Source organism: Pinus tabuliformis, chromosome 4_2 (genome assembly GCF_031772625.1).
Source record: "Pinus tabuliformis cultivar Carrire ecotype Pingquan chromosome 4_2, CPIR1, whole genome shotgun sequence".
In the NCBI taxonomy this organism is placed as follows: Eukaryota; Viridiplantae; Streptophyta; class Pinopsida; order Pinales; family Pinaceae; genus Pinus; species Pinus tabuliformis.
The window spans coordinates 195,830,494-195,850,274 of NC_142304.1; the positions used below are offsets into that span (position 1 = coordinate 195,830,494).

General features: G+C 32.2%; 1 protein-coding gene across 1 annotated transcript in view; it reads left to right on the plus strand.

Moving 5' to 3' along the window:
- The first annotated feature begins 311 nt into the window (after window positions 1-311).
- The window catches only part of LOC149168807 (protein SULFUR DEFICIENCY-INDUCED 2-like), a 48,836-nt gene continuing 29,366 nt past the window's right edge, over window positions 312-19,781 (plus strand). Inside the window, exon 1 of the mRNA XM_089424981.1 lies at window positions 312-588. Within this exon, the coding sequence (XP_089281107.1) occupies window positions 312-588 (277 nt within the window). The remainder of the gene's footprint in view (window positions 589-19,781) is intronic.

Consider the following 19,781-nt stretch of genomic DNA (forward strand, 5'->3'; position numbering starts at 1 on the left):
TGCAGTAGGGACAAAGTTATTCAAAATCCCTTGAGCATTTAGAAATTGAAAATTTAGTTCAAGAAATAATTGGTGAGAAAGAAACACGACAAAGAACCCCTGAGGAGAATCCATCTCAGAATCCAACAATTCTCGAGCAAACATATGTAAGTCTGGAGGAACAGGGAATAGAAACGGCTTAGGTATTAGAAGGGTTGGAAAATTTAGTGGAAACATTAATGGAAGAGTAGAAAACTAATTTATATAATCCTCCCATTTCTAATCATAATACCTTTCCTAATTCTCTGATTGTTTCTCTTTCCGTTGAATCCATGGCCACTATTATCCTAGAATCCTCTGATGACTCTGAACATGTTGTTACTCAAGAACAATATGGGGAATCTATTAATGCTAATGAGTTGGAACCTTCTTCTCCTAAAAACACAGTCCCACAATTTCCTTATGGAGACCTGATTGACAAGAACCAAGAATTTAATGTTGCTCCCTTGGATAGACTACAAGCTGACCCTCTTTTTAACGAATTATCAGAACCTGTGGCTAGCGAAATTCTGATGGAAGTTGATAATTCTCGGACTGATTCCTTAATAGGTGACTCTGTCCAAAGGATTATTATTGAAGGAGTGACAACTTTTTTTCCTCCCTTTCTCCCTTCAATAGTGCTGGTTAGAAACCTTGCCTGAAAAACTAGAGGTTCCAAAACCATGAAGGGTAAGGTGAAAAGTAAACTTCTTGATGAATTCCTTGTACTAAGGATGGAAAATGATTGATTACACAAAAAAGTGAAAAATATGAGAAGATGGCTACATATTAATAAATATATTCCTAAAGCTCATGGAAAGAAAGCTATAGAGCAATAAGGGGTTTGTCATAGGAAAGATGAAGTCCAGATTGATCCTCCTCCTACTTTTATAGAAGTTGAGTCTCAAACAGACTCTGCATCTGTGCTTATTAAGATAGGATCAAAAACAGATATTGTTCCTCCTTATACCCCATTGAACGTGGATGCTACAATAAGGGTGTTAAATAAAACTATGGCAGAAGACAAGGAGACCATAATAAGGTATCGAAGGGAAGTAGTGCCTCTAACATAGTACCAAAAACTACTTCAACGATCCCAGACATTAGCTGCAAAAGAGGATGAAACCTATTCAAAGTTAAGGGCAGCTAAAAATAAAATTCAGGCTTTAAAAGAGCACATTCGTAAAATCATAGAGCAGAGAGATACAATTTTTTCCATTTACGATGATGCTTTATCATGCAGGTCTCTAGCTAGAAACTATGCCTGGTTCTTACTTGAATGATACTTGTTGCTCAAAGTTAAGGCCATGCAATATGGTCAACCACACAAATTTAACAATGTGTTGGATTTCATCAATGCTTTCCAAAAGCAAGATGAGAAAACCATATACCATCTGTGTGAGCTTTACATGCATAACTTTTTTTTGGAAGAACAGGTGAATGGGAGTTTTCTCCCATTTATTGGGGACATTCAATTACAGGCCTTTTTATTGTTCTCATTAAATCCAATTAAGTGGGAAAAATCATATCATACTTTTCAGAGAAGGGAACATAATATCGAACTTTGGGTTAGGGGTGAATTAGAAAATCCCTTCATCACACTTCTGCATCATAACATTTTTGTAGAAAAACCCAATGTTTCTTGTTCACTTGGTCACATTTGTAATGGGGTATTGCACTCAGGATGGGAACAAGTAGAGGATAAGGGATGAAGCTATCCATGGAGCCAAGATGAGATGACGAGTGACATCCAGAGGGGTAAAAAACAGGGAGCCTTTTGGCTTGTATAACTTCCAGCAAGCTATGACCAGAGTGCAATATTATATCAACATTATAAGGTAAGTTGGGGTTCAATGGATGGGATGCAAGTACAAGTGTCCAATTATCTGGTGCCATTAGTCTTATTACCAGTCTGATTATGAGCTGTTAGAAGCAGGTAAGTATGTTTCCTTCCAACAAATCAAAAGCATGAACAGATTCAGGCTTAGAGGAGAAGAGCCCTATGAAGCCTACTCCTTGACTACATTGCATGCTAATCATTTGTTTGCATGAGGACATGCAAAAAAGTCAGTTGGGGGGTGATGTTGGGCTTCACAAATACAATAATTCCTTTGTCCCATTTCTTAATTTTAATAATGGCTTCTTATAATTTTTATGTTTTTAATATATTAATTTGGATAATATAGTATTTTCAAGAAATTAGTTCATTAGGGGAATTTTGAGGTCTAAAATGGGCCTCCTAAGGAAATTATAAAATAATAGTGGAAATAATAAAATAAGATTAGATTACATCATCAAATTTTAGAGGGAAAAAATAAAAACTATTTTCTCAACTCGTATTTTCAACTTATCTCCCTATTGGTTTACTCAAATTTCGAGCGACAACACTCGTTGGATGCAAAAAATAATTCCTCATCCAAGGAGTACCCATATTTCATTCTTTCGGTGGACCCTACTACACGAAAAAACGTGATTGCAATCACATTTTTCATGTATTTCTCATTTATCCGGTAGCAAGGTCTATCAAAAGTATGCAACATGGGTACTCCTTGGATGAGCAGTTAAATTTTGCATCCAATGAGTACTCCCACTCAAAATTTGAGTAAAACCTTAGGGAGATAAGTTGAAAATATGAGTTGAAAAAGTAGTTTTATTATTTTATTATTTTTTAGTCTTTTTACCTTTTTGCTCCAAAAATGGTGAATCATCCCCCATGGTTGACATTATCATATTGAATCCTATTGGTCCTTATAAAGTTTATTTTGTTGTACATTTTTCTTAGGAGGCCCATTTTAGAACTCAAAAGTCCCCTAATGCATTTTTATCATTTCATTTTGTTGGTAAATTGATTAAGTTACAAAGAACTTATTTTCTCACTTCTGGATTGTTATAGAAAACAAGGGCTTTATGATAGCTAGAATTCATTGTTGTTTCTTGACCCGTTCCCAGCAGAATCAAACAACGCGATGTTGTCCCTACTAAACTTAGTAAAACCAGTAAAGCTGATTTCTATTTGTACGAGATTGTTTCGGACAAAATCTCTAGTTCTTTCATCCTACCAATCTTAAGCCCTTTTGTAACTGAAAAGAGCATCCTAAGAATATTTGGATTGCACTCTATTGAAAATATTTGATGTTTTTATCATTCATGATTTAGTATAAAGATGGGGACTTATGTCCAAAATAGAATATTTTTTAAATGTACTATTTTGTGATACATATTTTGAAAAACTCATTCAATGTTGTAATCATTCTCTTCTAAATATAATGTAAGTTTCTGCCACTAAAATTTAGTTTATTGTTGTGATCTCTCTTTCAAGGAAACATAATTCTAGTGATCTAGGCCTGCTTATGGAAGAAGTTGTGTATTCAGTTGTATCATTAGTTTTGCATTCTACTATTTGATGTTATTTACCCAATAGATTAATTTTTATCTTGAAAGTTTATTCAATAACCACAATACTGGCTTATAGAGATTTATTTTCGATAATCTAGTTTACAATCGTTGTTGCTTTCTTGCTATTCTTTGAAGGTTATTGTTAGATCATTACCATTCTTGCAATAATATAACATCTTTTTGTGTTATTTGTCTCTTTCCATTATTTAGAATACAATTTCTTGGCGTTGTTTCTCCGATTTAGAGATTGTTGTTCCTTAGGTAGCAACTCAATATTATATCAATCTCTTTGTTGTTTATTGTTAGATAGTAAGTAGAATTTAATATTTCCAGACAATTTCTCGTAAGTACTAGTTGCTTGCGATTTAGATATTTTAATGTGTGTTTTAAGTTAAGAGTTGATTCCTTTATTGTTTTGCCTTTAGTTACTACTTTAGTTATTTTGTAACACTTCCTCTTGCATATAATTTGCAGTAAACCTTGAAATATCAATATGAAACCTCGGGTTGATAGTTTACTGTGTGGTAATTAGTTTCTTTTTTAGATCAATTAATTGTCCCAACAACCCCCATCACTCATGGAAAGGGGGTTGGCCATGTGTTCATTATGAAGAAAAAACTATAAGAGTGAATATTATAACTCTAGTTAAGAGTTGAAGAGACAAACCTAACCACTAGTAGGCATCAGTCTACGTTATAATCGGTCCACTAGGAGAAAAAAGGGTTCCATTCTATTTGAGTGCATTATGTTCCATAGACGAGAAAAGTAGTCAAGAGATATAAGGAGATGGAAAACTGAGAAAATTTTTGCATTGTAGTAGCCCATGTGCCAAATGCCTCACTTCTTAGTACTTGCATCCATTTCCCATTAAGAGAAAGAGAGTAGAGTAACCTCACCTTTTAGTTGGGTATTCTCGTGAAAGGGTTTCCCATGATATATCTTGTGTCAAATTTGGTTTGTGATTTTTTATTTTGTTGTCCTCTATTTTCAGCATAATTATAATTTTCACAAATACATAATAAAAAGTAAATAACAAATCCAAAAATATAACGAGAAATAAACTCTCATAGTGTAGATTTCAAATTTTTTAATATATTTTAGTAGATCTATTATGACGAATTGACAAGTGGAATATCCACAAAAGTTTACAGATCAGTAAAATGGCACTGATATTCCACCGGGATAGTTTATCATAATAGATCTAATGAAATTACTAAAATATATATTATGTTGGTTAATTTCCCCTTAAGATTTCAAATTCAATAATTATTTGATTGTTTTCTTAAACAGATAATACAACTTAAAGCAGTGAGAAATAGAGAATACAACACACACACACCATCCATAATATACACAATTTTGTCCTTGAGAAACCTTTGCAAGAAAATACCTAGCAATAAGGTGAGGCTACTCTACTCTCTTTCCTTTGGTATGTAAATATACACGTATAAAGGAAGAGGTACTCTTTATGGAGTTATCTAAGACAAGTGGTCTGTAAGGTTGCCATAAAAAATCAAGCCCCTTTGTGATTCTCTTTAATTTCCCACTCTTAGTTTCTCTACTCAACTATGGAAAAAAAATAAAATAGAGTAGAACAAAACCACTACTCCTCCTAATAGCTCAATATTTAACATAACTTCATAGCCAACTACGAGTAAGATTTTTTTGCCTTGACCATTAAATAAAGTTATAGTCTTGGAACTTCTAAAGTATTCTTGAAATTCCAAACAAGGCTATCTCCTTTTGCATGAGTAATGGGGCTGACATGGAATATTCTCATACCATGGTGATAACCATGGTAGTTGAACTAGTGGGAAGCATAAAATTTGAATATGAAATTTGATTGACATGATTGCATTGTTGTAAATGTCCCTTATTGTAGAATATAGGCATATTTTTTGGAACAAGCAAGATATATTTTAGCCAAAAGAACATCATTTTATGCCTCAAAATGGTTTTAGAAAAGGTTTTAAGTCCTAATTCTCCAAATTGTGACCCACCGGTAAAAATTAACCTTGCAAGTTGATTCCTCCAAATTATTTTTCCACTCTAAAGGCATTGAGATAGATGAAAAATAATATAATAAATCCAATCCATATAACCCCTAATTTATCACTCTCTTTCTCTCTCTCACATCTTCCCTCTCTCTCCTCCACCCATTCTCCATCCCTCCCTCACTCCCCCTCACTCCCTCCTGCTATCCACCTTCCCTTCTCTCCTTTCTCCCTCTTATTTCTCTCTCCCCCAATGTCTTTGTTTATCTCTCTCTCCCTATACTACCATTACTTTCTATCCCTCTCTCTTGGTCTTTATTCCTTCCTTCTCTCTCTCTCTCTCTCCCCTCCGTCCATCCCTCCCTCCCGTTGTAACATTTCCTTGTAATTTTTTTTTCCAAAAAATTATTGAAAATGCTTTTATTTTATTGAATTTTGTAAAGATTTTATATATAGTTTTCCTATAAATAAATCACTATGTACATACATACATACATACATATCATAAAATACCTTTTATTTAAACTGTGTGCTCCTTTTCATGGCATTGATGCACGTTCGAGGATCAATGGTTATTAATGAAAAGCAGACCCCCCTGCATTAAACCGAATATAGCCACCCTCGTCCCTTGCAATTCCACCTTTGTTTTTATCATACACAAGCTAATGTAATATGTATATTTGCTGCCATTTCAAAGGTTTAACTTTGAGCGTTTAAATCGATATTTTCCAAGGTTAATTCTCACTAATACCAGTAGAAGAAAAAGGATAGAATCAACAACAAATTAAGGAATACTATATCAACAGAGAAGCACAATATTTCTAGGTAACTTTTAATATCTTTCTAAGTTCTTTTCCTTGTTTAAAGATGTCAAGTCAACGAAAGAGAAAGACCAACAAATCTCAATCCAAACCTATAACTTCCATAAAAATAGATGAAATTCCACTAGTTGATAGGGATGCAACAATTATTGTAACTCGATACTAATTTGATTTATATGAATTAAGAAGTTGGGCTTTCCAAAGGTTTCAAGATTAGAGTGAAGAGTTTTTTTTTTTTAGAATCATTTATTCCTTAATTTATTTTCCCTCAGACTTACCATTTCACCGAGTTCATGGTTTTTTGCTCAGAAAGATACCTACCAAGTAAAAGAACCATTATTTCAAAAAAATAAACTCCACTATTCTATATCAGACCAGAGTCAATTCTTGAAACCCTGCAGGTTTCTTTACTCAATCAAGTTCAACTTCTTTCCAGCCAAGTTTTGCAAGAAATGTTTCAGAGATTAAATCAAGAAAGAAATACCATTATACAAACATTTCTATTAGAGAAATATAATGTTCCTCAAAGTCATCTCCCTTATCCTTCAAGAATATTTCCAGATATTTCTAGATAAATTATATCTATGGTTTGTTGCCTATTAGTTTATGACAATGATGAAATAATGGATGAAGCTATATTAGGTTTTTTTATCTACTCTCTCTTTGGGAAAAAACCTTATATTTTTTTCAAAATTTTAGTTAGTATATAGCAAATTCCATTCATGAACAGTTCATGAATTCCAATGTCATGAGGCCCTTTAAATATCAATCAGTATCACTATATTTGTTCATGTTTTATTAATTAGACAAGTTTCTTCAAATATAGTTTTAGAAACAGAATCTAGAAGGCAGTTTATGGTTTGTAATCCATTGCACACCTTTGGTTAGAAAACAACTTGAAGAATTCTCCTTTTCAAGTTTTGTAAATCAATTCTTTCTAGTTTGTTATAATCTCTTAAATGATACATAAGCTCCAAGAATTTTGCCAAAAATTCAAAATATATTGCAATTAACTGAAGAAATAAATTTAGGATATTGGTATTTATATCAAAATTTCATAGAGATAAGAATGTATGATTGTGAGCTTCCTCCTTATATATTGCTTGTGTTTCCCTTGAATTTATAAGGAAAAACTTGAATCTTGATCAGATTCATTTCTTACCAAAAAATAAACCAACTCTTTTCAATATTAAGGCACAGATTGTACCTTTTATTGCAAATACTAGAGAAGATAATAGTGATGTATAGGCATTATTGCAAGAGATGGAACTAACAAAGGGACAATGACAGAACTGTGATCCTACTCACAAATTTCTTCTTTAAAAGTTCAACAGGGTTCTTCTCCTTATGGACATTTATCAAAACCATCAATTGAATTATATGCCAATAGAGAAATATGGGAAGAAGGTACTTTAATAGATATTCCATAGGAGCAGGAAACACAACAACCCATTAGACCTAATGTTTTGTCTACTCCCCAACAACAAGAAAAGGAAATTATAAGATTTATTGAAGATATTCAACTATTAACATCATATTAAGAAGGAGGAGAATTCAGGTTATATAAAACAATTAAGGATTAGAGAAACATCGGGGTAAACATCAATTATAATGCCAATAGAAGTTGCTACACCTTGCCAAGTTACTATATCAAGCGAGCTAGTGTATACTCTTGAGCAGGTAAAATCAGCTACAAAATAATCTTCTTCATCTATTGTTAGTAATCAAAATATATTTTCTCAGTTTAGGGAGATAAAAAAGACAAATGAAGCTTTGAAATGTATTACTTATAGTGTAAGATTCATCCACTACCAACTAGGTTATACTCATCCATTGCCAACTAGGTCTATAACCTAAGTTACACAAAATAAGTGTTTTTTGTTTCTTTCTATTTAATATATGATTAATTTATATATATTCATAAGTAGACCATTTATGTATCTAATTAACATATGTAAGTTTTTAATTAAATCATATAAATTCCTAAGAAATGTTTGAAGATATAATTAGGTTGTCTCAAATCCAACTATAACATTAAAATATTGATTTTTCAATCATGAAATATAAACGCATTTTATATAAACATCGAAAAAGGCTCCATATTATTTTAATATGTTAACAATACTCTATATAGGTTTTGTATCATGATTTTGGCTTTTCATAGTACATGAAACTAAAAACATTAATCATAACATAAATTATGAGTTTTCTAAAAATAAAAAAGAACTCATCATATCCAAAAGCGTTCATTCCATGAAACATAAAGTTTTAATATTAACAATCGATCCAATCATTTGAAGAATATTTTTTTGCAGGGATACCCTATATTTTAAACATAAAATTCTATCATTTTGGAAATATTGGATACCATTATGAAACCAAAAAATTATCACGACATTGGGATTCATTTCTGTTTCCTTTTCTGGATAACTTATTTACTGACATCATTATCTGATTTTCATGTCCATTACACACCCTGCTATGGGGGAAGGGTAGCCCAAGATTTGAACCCAAGACTTCCGGTTTGGTGAGACTTCATTTCCACAACCACTGCCACTTGAGCTACCCCATGCAGACTAATTTGTCATTATTATTATCACTTCTTAACATCCATTTAATCCATTTCTACAATTATTTTATCACATTATTTACCATAATTTATTATATAATTCCATTTCATAATTATTTATGCTCTTGTGGATAAGTAATATTTGTTCTCCTTTATTTTTAATAAATTGATGATTATTATGAGTGATATTGCTAATAATGGTTTATAGATAAATTTGTTATAACATCGCTCATGATTTTAGCCTCCAAAATCTCTTGCAGATTGCAAATCTAATCTTCAACGCATAATCAAATATTCCAACTCAGAATTTCACTGGAATAAAATGTGACAATTTTCATTGGACATTTCGAGCAAACGAAGAAGAATCTTAAAAATCTGAGACATGGGTTTTGTTCATAACGGACCAAATCAATTTCCCAACAAGAAGATTTCAAAAATTCGGTTTGGATTGGGAGAAAAGCAAGGTTCTTTGAAGGATATATTCGCATATTTTCTATTGTGGCCATTTTCCAAATTGCCCCAATTGCAATGACCAAATTCAACTTGTTCCAGCTAAATCATGATGGAAATATCTCTCGGATCTCATCTTTCTTATTGATATTTTGTAATCAATATTGTTTTAAATTTATCTTTGTTGTTTGTATATTTAAAAAGACACAAATAAGGCAGAACGCATGTGTAGGGGAGCATATCAAATATTGAAGGTTTTTCTTTGAGAATGTAACATGAGACTTTTGTACTTTCATTTTTATTAATGCAATATTGATATTTTGATTATCTAGCCTTCAATTCTTTCTACCACAGCCCTGATCAGGGAGTTGGGCCTGCTCTCCTGATTAGTTGCTAATGAAGTAATGTGTGCTTAGTTTCTTTTTAATTAATGTATTTCTTCTTTTTGCTGTAATGGTTTGATGTGAACGCTGTAAATCGACTTGCTATTACAGATTAATTATTTTTTTCATTTCCATTGTGTTACAGATTAGTTATTGCTGTCAATTCCATTTGTTGCTATAGTTAATTTATTATGTCAGACTGCATGTTTCATTAATTAATTGAACTCCTGATCAATTGCTGGATTATGAATTTGCCCCTACATATATAATGCATGATACCCTTGCAATAATAAACCACCCTGGATTGACATATTAATGTGGTAAAGGGTTGAATCATAGCATTCACACCCGGGCACCAGCATTTTAATCTTGTTGCCAGGGAGGCTATCAAGGTGCAAGAACATAACCGAGATTGATCTTGGAATCGAGCTCTCGTCCCGGGGAGAGAAAGGGTTTTCCACTCTGCTCTAGGTCCTGAGCATAGTAATTTTTTATTTCGTTTTGTTTCCTGTTGTTTTTCTTCTTCTTTTTTCACGCTCTTTCTGATTTTATAGGGGGCCACTCTCTTGTCTTGGGGAGGGAAAGAATCTTTCACCCTACTCCAAGTCCTAAGCTTAGAATTTTCCTGCAATTTTTTTGTTTTGATTTTGAAAGACCCACTCTCTTGTCCTGGGGAGGGAATGAGTTTTCTCACCCTACTCCAAGTCTTGAGCTTTAGTTTTTTTTTGCTGGTTTATTGTTTCCTTTTTTTGAATCATCCTCTCGTCCTGGGGAGGGAATAATCTTTTTTTTTTACCCTACTCTAGGTCTTGAGCCATGTGACTTTTAAATGTTTTAGTTGCATGAACAGAGATTCAAACAAAAAGGGCAGAGGAAGGCCCTCAGAACTCACGGGTGGAATTCAAGGAAGAAAGAATCAACAAAATTTGGAACCTAGTCGAAGAACTTCATGATATGAAAACTATGGGAAATCAAGACTATATTGAAGACTGGTTTCACTCTATTGTTTGCTTGCAACATCACTCCCTACTTTAACAATTCTTGGCACCATCCTTAACAGGGAAGTTGGTCTCTCATACCCTAGTATTTATTGACATGCATTTCTCAAATTCGGGTATGTACACACTTGAGGCCTTATTTCGAAAATGGTTCCATTGGAAGTACTGTTATACGTAAGTGTACTTTATTTTTCAAGGTAGAGTAGGTTAGTGTAGGAAATAGATAAGTACATAAATAAATAAATTTCTTCATATGTAGAAAGAGTTGTGTTTGCCGCAACTTGCTGAGTATATCAATATCAGTGGTAAATATTTGAATTTAATTGTGTATGTAGATGTATTATATTGAAAATCATATTTCTACAAGCACTCATCATCATTTCTATTTTTTTTTTCTTGATTATCATATCTTATGGTGGGTGGGATTGATAAAATCACTGAAAACACAGTGGGTACAACCATGTTTTGAGGGAATAAATGGACATATTTTCAAAACCTATTTCTATCCCAAGTAGTCCTTTATTTCTACTTTCTAATCCAATTTGACTCACTCAATTTGGATTTGAAACGAAAATGTTATGACCAAAACATCGACAATATGTCTAGTAGGCAGCTTAGGAATACGGTTGGGACAGTCAGTTTTTGGAGGCCTAAATGACTAGATTTTTGAAATCTGTTTCATGGTATATTACCCTATTAATCTTGTTTACAATTCAATTTGAATTACTTGATTTAAATATTATATGAGAAAGTTATGACCCAAATACTGACTGTCTATCGTAAATCAGCAACTTTAAAGCTCTGTTTTTCCGATCATTCCTTCACACATTTGACCCATCAATTCTTCATGATTACAAAAATTGTTTCTATTGGATATATTTACATGAATCTATTTTAATATCCAATTTGAATCAATTCAATCCGTCATCAAACGAAAATGTTATGCTTAAATATCAACTGTTGGTCTAAGTTGGGAAATCGAAAATGACTCTGTTATGCAGATTGTTCTAAGTAAATTTGACATATCATATCATGGAATTTTTAAAACCTATTTCAATTGGAGATGAATTCACTTTCATTTGGCTTTGGAATCATTCAAATCAGACGAAAAACAAAGAAGTTATGATTAAAATACTGCTGGTTAGTATGGTTGGCCACTGCTCTCCCGTAGGTAATAAATTAACTCTACTTTGTTATTTGTTTTCTATGAATTTGTTTTACAGAGTAAATAGTTTTTTGTTAGGGTCCCACCTTAACCCCCTTATTTATGTAATGGGATCGAGTCACAGTCAAGAGTCAATAAAGCCCATATTAATAATTGTAAGTGGTTAACCCGCAATTAATGACGGGACCACAGTTAGTTGCAAATGGACCGTAGTATTAGATAGATGGTATTAATAAAACCCATGGTATTGATCCTTGGTATTGCATGTATGAGTCATATATAAAGGATAGAGACTCCCTGCGAGGAGCATTGTGTCTTATTTTTGTATCGAGCTCTGCTCTATTGGAGGTTGCCCCCTCGGAGAGGCCAGTGAACATTGCTTTCTGAATAATAAAATATTTGTTGTTATCTCTCACTATTTTATGTTCTGGGTATCTTTCTTTGCATATTCTGTATTTGGGTCTCTTTTTTCAGGTTAAGAGCATAATTTTTTTTTTTCATATTTATTGGATTTAGAGAGCCCGATCACCTCTCTTCTTCCATGATTACATGTTTTATTGCAGGTAGACACTCATTTTTTGCAAGTCCGAGGAGAATAAAGGAGGTCAATTTTTTTTGAACGAGTGATTCTTGAAGTAAATGATAATAAAATAATATATTTTCATCCAAACATCTATTAATAAATATAATATCATATAATTTTGATTCTTTCGAGGTGCCATGGAAATTGATCATAAGAGTTTGTTACAAAATTATTCCCGCTATTGCTCACCAACAACATGAAGACTTTTTCATTACCTAATGGATTCATAACAGGAGAAATGGAGAATTGATTTCCATTTTAAGATCCAAGTCATTTCCACCAAATCATTTTTTCCATTCATTTACCATTGACAGATTGTTGTTTATGGAAACAAATTGATATTCCCTTAGAAACAACAATGTTGCAGTAAAAAACATAGTCGTTGCAACTTAGGTTATTTATTTATTTATTTACTGTTTTTCAATAAAATTGTTGTCTCTTTTCTGATTCTTCTTATGTTTTTATGTTTCAGGTGTTCAAAGTCACAAATCTTGTTCCTTCATCAAAATAAAAGGAAGTTCTCAAGTTTCATGTTGTTACTCCTGGGGTGTTGTTACTTCGCCACTGTTGTTACTCCCGAAATTTTCTAAGTATTGGATGTTGTTACTCCTAGGGAGATGTTACTCCCTCGTTGCTGTTACTCTCAAAAATTTTCTAAGTGTTGGATGCTGTTACTCTTGAGAATTTTTGAAGTATTGGAGGTTGTTACTCCTGGGGTTCTATTACTTCGCTGCTATTGTTACTCTCGAAAATTTTCTATGTGTCGGATGCTATTACTCCTTGGATTTTGTTACTTCGCTGATGTTGTTACTCCCGAAAAGTTTCTAAGTATCAGATGATGTTAATCCTTGGGTTCTGTTACTCCGCCGATGTTGTTACTCCCGAAAATTTTCTATGTTACTCCTTGGGTGATGTTACTTCGCCGATGCTATTACTCCTTCGGTGCTGTTACTATGCCGCTGTTGTTACTCCCGAAAATTTTCTAAGTGTCAAATGTTGTTACTCCGCCGATGTTGCTACTCCATGGTGAATTTTTTTTCTAAGTACCCAATGTTGTTACTCCTTTGGTGTTGTTACTCCTCTGATTTTGTTACTCCTCCGGCGCTGCTACTCCGTGGTGAAATTTTTTCTATGAACCCGGTGTTGTTGCTCCACCCATGCTGATACTTCGCCAAGGTAAGTCTTCAGGTATGTCCCTGATTGACTTCGTGTATTTGATTCATGTTTCACTTATGACATGACCAACCATGACTGAGGATGGTCATACCTCAGTTTGGGGGAGAGGGGGATGTGTTGCATTTAATAGAAAATGTATCGTATTTAGCAATGATGTCATGTCATCATTGTTATTAAAATCTCGAATCAACTCATACATCTCACAATTATTACTACCATAATCCATAACAATCTGTAACCCCCACTTATCCACGCACATTGGAACTTGAATCATGCACGACGACATTAACTTGGTGAATGGGGAAATACTTTTAAGTGTCTAGGTCCTCTTTGACATAATGATTGGGTAGCCAATTTATCTTTGTTTATCTATAAACATAATCTTATATTTAAGGAATAATTATGCAAAGATGATTTCATCATGCCAACTTTCAACTTTCCTAATTTTTCGAGTCCCTGATCTTGTAAAATTTATGATGATGACCACAAAATTGTACTTAAATCTTTCCGTCACTATCTAATGAACTATTCCTCAACCCTAATCTTAACAAAGAAAAATATATTTATCAACAGTCATTTGAAGGTTATTAGTTTTTGAGAAGCAAAATTACCCAAGTTGAAAATAGTTACTACAAAACTTTTTACACCATCCCTAGCTCTTAAGGAGCTGGCCTGCCACCCCATCTATTAAGTAATATTTTGTTGATTAATAAAACCATAGTTGAATTTTAAACATAAATAGTCAATTGGAGGATAGGAGGTATCATCACGAGCTGACCTACCATGATCATAGGTCCTAATAGAGTGACATTACCACTACTGGTCACCAAGCTAGGGTAATGGCCTTCAGTCATAAAACTGAAGGACAAGAGGTCTCATCACGAGCCGACTTGTTCACTTTTGTTAGCTCCTGTAAATGGCATTGTTATTAACTGGTTACCAAGCCAAAAAAATGATATTCAGTAGACATCTAAGTAAATTGAAATTATTTTGTAACTATGTACTTATTTCTAATAGATGAGACACTGGCATCTCAATGGGTTAAAAATGCACCCCTGTTGAGGCTATGGATGCCTGTTGGTAGCAAGTGGCTATGCCTATGGTATAGAAGTTAATTCAATACTATGATCTACTTGGTTACCTTGTTTTCTCAAAACTAATTGCTAATAAAGCCCACTGTTGCATATATAAGGTTTTCTAGAACTCATGGTTCATGGGGTAATATTTAATCAGTTCTTAGATAATGGTGGTTATGGTTTATATCTATTATTGAGTTATAAATATTTACTTCACATGTTAGGGATGCAAATTTTAATATATTTGATATTTAACATTTTGTATCATCTAATCTATCATTCCTTTATTCTACAAGTTTCATATCTTTAACCAAAGATAGTTGCTTTACCCAATCAATCTCTATTTAATCCTAGCTTAACAAAACTACTATTATTTTGGGGTAGGATAAAGAGGCCTAATTCTGATTTTGAATCCTGATGAATTACTGATTGAGGATACTCATGAGATGTGTTATAGAAATCTTGATGACAAGGAAACTAATGAGTTTGGGGGAAGGAAATCTTGCTACACTTTCTGATTACTTTCTTTTAGCTTGCATGGCTTCCACCTTCCACATCACTTTCAACATCAACTCAGCATACATTAGCTTCAACAAATATCAATCCATACATGCCATTCCACATTTTTATGGAGGTAAAACTTGAGGTAAAATAACATAAGTTTTAATTTATTAAAATTTTAGGAGAATGTCATGAAAAAACCACTAAGCATTATTCATTCATATTTTTCAACCACTATTTCCCCTTCTTGGTTAATACAAAGGCATTGGGTTGCATGAGAACATGCAGCATGTTCAGTTTAGGGGAGATTTTGGGTCCCTAATTTTTCATTATTATTATCACTTCTTAACATCCATTTCTACTATTCTTTTATCACATTATTTACCATAATTTATTATATAATTCCATTTCATAATTATTTATGCTCTTGTGGATAAGTAATATTTGTTCTCCTTTATTTTTAATAAATTGATGATTATTATGAGTGATATTTCTAATAATGGTTTATAGATAATTTTTTTATAACATCACTCATGATTTTAGCCTCCAAGATCTCTTGCAGATTGCAAATCTGATCTTCAACGCATAATCAAATATTCCAACTCAGAATTTCGTTGGAATAAAACATGACAGTTTTGCATTGGACATTTCAGGCAAACAAAGAAGAATATTAAAAATCCAAGACATGGATTTTTTTAGAATGGACCAAATCAGTTTCCCATTGAGAAGTTTTCAGAAATTCGGTTTGGATTGGGAGAAAAGAAAGGTTCTTCGAAGGATATATTCACAGATTTTCTGTTGTGGCCATTTTCCAAATTGCCCCAATTGCAATGACCAAATTTGACTTGTTCCAGCTGAATCATGATGGAAATATCTATGAGATCTCATCTTTCTTATTGATATTTTGTAATCAATATTGTTGTAAATTTCTCTTTGTTGTTTGTATATTTAAAAAGACACAAATCAGGGAGAACACATATGTAGGGTATCAAATTAGATATTGAAGGTTTTTCTTTGAGAATGTAACGTGATACTTTTGTACTTTTATTTTTATTAATGCAATATTGATATTCTGATTATCTATCCTTCCATTCTTTCTACCACAATCCTGATCAGGGAGTTGGGCCCGCTCTCCTGATCAGGTGCTGTTGAAGTAATGTGTGCTTAGTTTCTTTTTAATTAATGTATTTCTTCTTTTCGCTGTAATGGTTTGATGTGAATGTTGTGAATCAGCTTGCTGTTATAGATTAATTATTTCTGTCATTTCCATTGTTGTTACAGATTAGTTATTGTTGTCATTTCCATTTGCTGCTACAGTTTATTTATTATTTCAGATTGCATGTTTAATTAATTAATTGAACTCCTGATCAATTGTTGGATTATGAATTTGCCCCTGCATATATAGTGCATGATACCCTTGCAATAATAAATGACCCCAAATTGACATATTAATGTGGTAAAGGGTTGAATCATAACATTCACACTCGGACACCAACAATGTGTTGGAAAGCAACTTGCCTTTTCTTTTGGCTCATATATTGTTGACCCCACTAGAATATTGCCTTCTTAAATCTTCAATATTGTAACTTGACTAACCTGCTAACTAAGAAATAGTAATTAGTTCTTAAAAATCCATATATCTTACTTCCAAATTAGTTTTCTTAATCATCTCAAAACAATTAAAATTACTCGCTTTATGTACTCTGAGAAATTTTCATCAATACCATATATTTACAAGAAAAACATTCCAAAGGATATATATATATATATATATATATATATATATATATTCTAAAAGGAAAAATCCAACATAATTCCTATTTCAGTTATAAAAAGTACTTACAATTTTCAAAACTTAATAAAGTAGATACAATTTAATTACTTAAGTATATGGAAATATTTAAATCATTTTAAAAGCATGAAAAATAAGTCGACAACATTGAATCTTAGGCTTAGTAAAATAAAGTCAATTTAATATTTGAATAATATCCCTATTAAGGAAGGATATCAAAGTATGGCATCCATAAGTGAGTGGCCACAATTACTAAAATTTGTACTATTTGAACTAAAAGTTTGTGTTGTTACCAATGCATGTTTCACGAAAAAAATTGAAGTATATCTTGATTACATAGAAAAAGACTTAGAAGTATTCTTTTCAATAATAGTCCAAACAAACAAAACAAAGTTTTTGTTCACACAATCCAAACAAAATTAATTTGTGTGGAAGCTCACATACTAATATGTAGTTTCATGTAACATTAAAATAATAATAAATGATTTGAACTTATTCCAAAAATCAACTATTGGACAACAAATCATAAAATGACCAAAAATGTTATAAAAGATTACAAAGCTTAACTTCCTTCAAAAACTATTCCACACTAAAACATTTGAAAATAATGAAAATTTTAAACTACTCAATGCAAATGGATAAAACATAAACTCATATTTTTCAACAATGTATATAAATATTACCAAGGTATAAAATATTACCACACTCTAAATTAGCACATTGATATTGGAAAAAATTTAAGAAGAAAATATTCATATTTTTCTTTTCTGCAAAAAGAATAAGTGTTATATTTCAAAGAGTACTTTGATTTATGCAAAAATAATAAGTGTTATATATTTCAAAGATAACTTTTATGGATAAATCATAAAATCATATTTTCCAACAATGTATATAAAGATTACCAAGGTTATAAAAGATTACCACACTCTAAATTAGCACATTGATATTGGAAAAAAGCTAAGAAGAAAATATTCATGTTTTTCTTTTCTACAAAAAGAATAAGCTATATTTCAGCGAGTACTTTGATTTATGTAAAAATATTAAGTGTGATATATTTCAAAGAGAACTTTCTTTTTTGCAAAATTAATAAGATTTAAAAGAGAACATAAAGCAGAAATAGTGTGACTAGTGCCTTTAAAACAACGATTACCAAGCTTTGAAACAAGAATTTTGTAGAACACTATTATTAGATTAAATATAAACATACCATACCTTTAAGGTATCAACTGACCAATGGAGGATGTTATAGAAATACAAATATGAATAACATCTCTTCCAATTATATTCTATATGACACAATTTGTTTTTTTATACTCAGAACAAGTGAACTACGAACTTAAATTGTAATCCTTCTTCTTTCTTCTCGAACAAAAATTAACAAAATAATAACTCTTATTCAACATATGCTTTTATAAAAAAAATTGTACAATAAAGTAGAGAGCCTCAAACTGAGAATAAAAACAATATGCTTGTAATGGATAGAAGGCATAGGAACGAAAATTAAAATAAAATTTCAAGAACATTTCTAAATATACCTGACCGTATATATAACTCTAAAAGATGAGAGTATGCTCCAGCTGCAATGCCTTTACCAAATCATTGTGAACCATCTAGTTTTCCACCCAACCATATCTAGGGAGAACTTCTCCCCCTAGAACACCTGAGCTATAAGAGCTCACAAGCATTACCAATATATAACAGTAGACAGATATACGAGGCAAGCTAAGTGAGATAATTTTCACTTCCTCTAATTTAGTTTAGGAAATCTCAGATTCATTTTGGCAACATTTGGATACTCTTCAGGTTTCCAAACCATGGGGGCCCTTATCTATTTATATCCTTTGAGTGGGGTGACACATCACCCATTTCATGCAAAATTAATTTTCTTTTAAATTCAAATATTTCGTATTATTCATCGCCCTCTCTTGGGGTGGCAATCCTTCATTTTTTCTTAATTATATAATGGCATTAATTATTTAATATTCATCACCCCACTTGTCACTTTTAAATAATTTGTTATTATTTATTTTTCATAAATAAATAATCTACCTTTTTATTAAAATAATATTAAAGCTAAGAGCACTTCCAAAGTGGGTAAATTTGGAATCTAATTAATTTAGGGGTTAAATGAGGTTGGATTACTCAATTGATTGATTCCCATGAGTGGTATTTTTCTTCTAGAGAATAGGGATTCTGCACCCCTATTGCATGCCTCTTCGTGCCTTAATAGATTTAAGACTCCGCACCCTAATCTACTCCAAAGATCCAAGATTACACACCTTGATCTTTCTAAGATTCAGGACTCCATGCCCTATTATTTATTATAGATACACGACTCCATGTCTTGATGTTTCATGGATTGAGGAATCGACACCCTAAATTCCATGGCTTCTCATCTCTATGCTTTGAAACTCAAAGCTTCACCTTAAGGTACTAGTTATGAGCTCATAAGGTCTTGTTCCGAGACCTGTACACATCACAATCTCATAGATCAAAGAAATCAAATGAATTTCATAACAAAATTAAACTAATCACAATTTATCCAAAATTGTGCATGACTTCCACAACCATTTCAGTTTTGTAGAAATGACTTATATAGTCATTTATAATTTGAGCCTCATTGTTGGCAAATGCCTAGGTCCCCTACCACATATTTCTTAGTACAAGATTAAGCATATACAATTATACATATCATGTATCATCCATAAATCATAAGTTCCCATATGTTCCACATAACTATGATCATCCATGGATCTATGTGTCTCAATACTATATCATCATCCATTCCATACACCTATGTCATAAGTCAAATGTAGAAAGAGAAACATTCATATAACATGTACTTAACTAAAAACCATC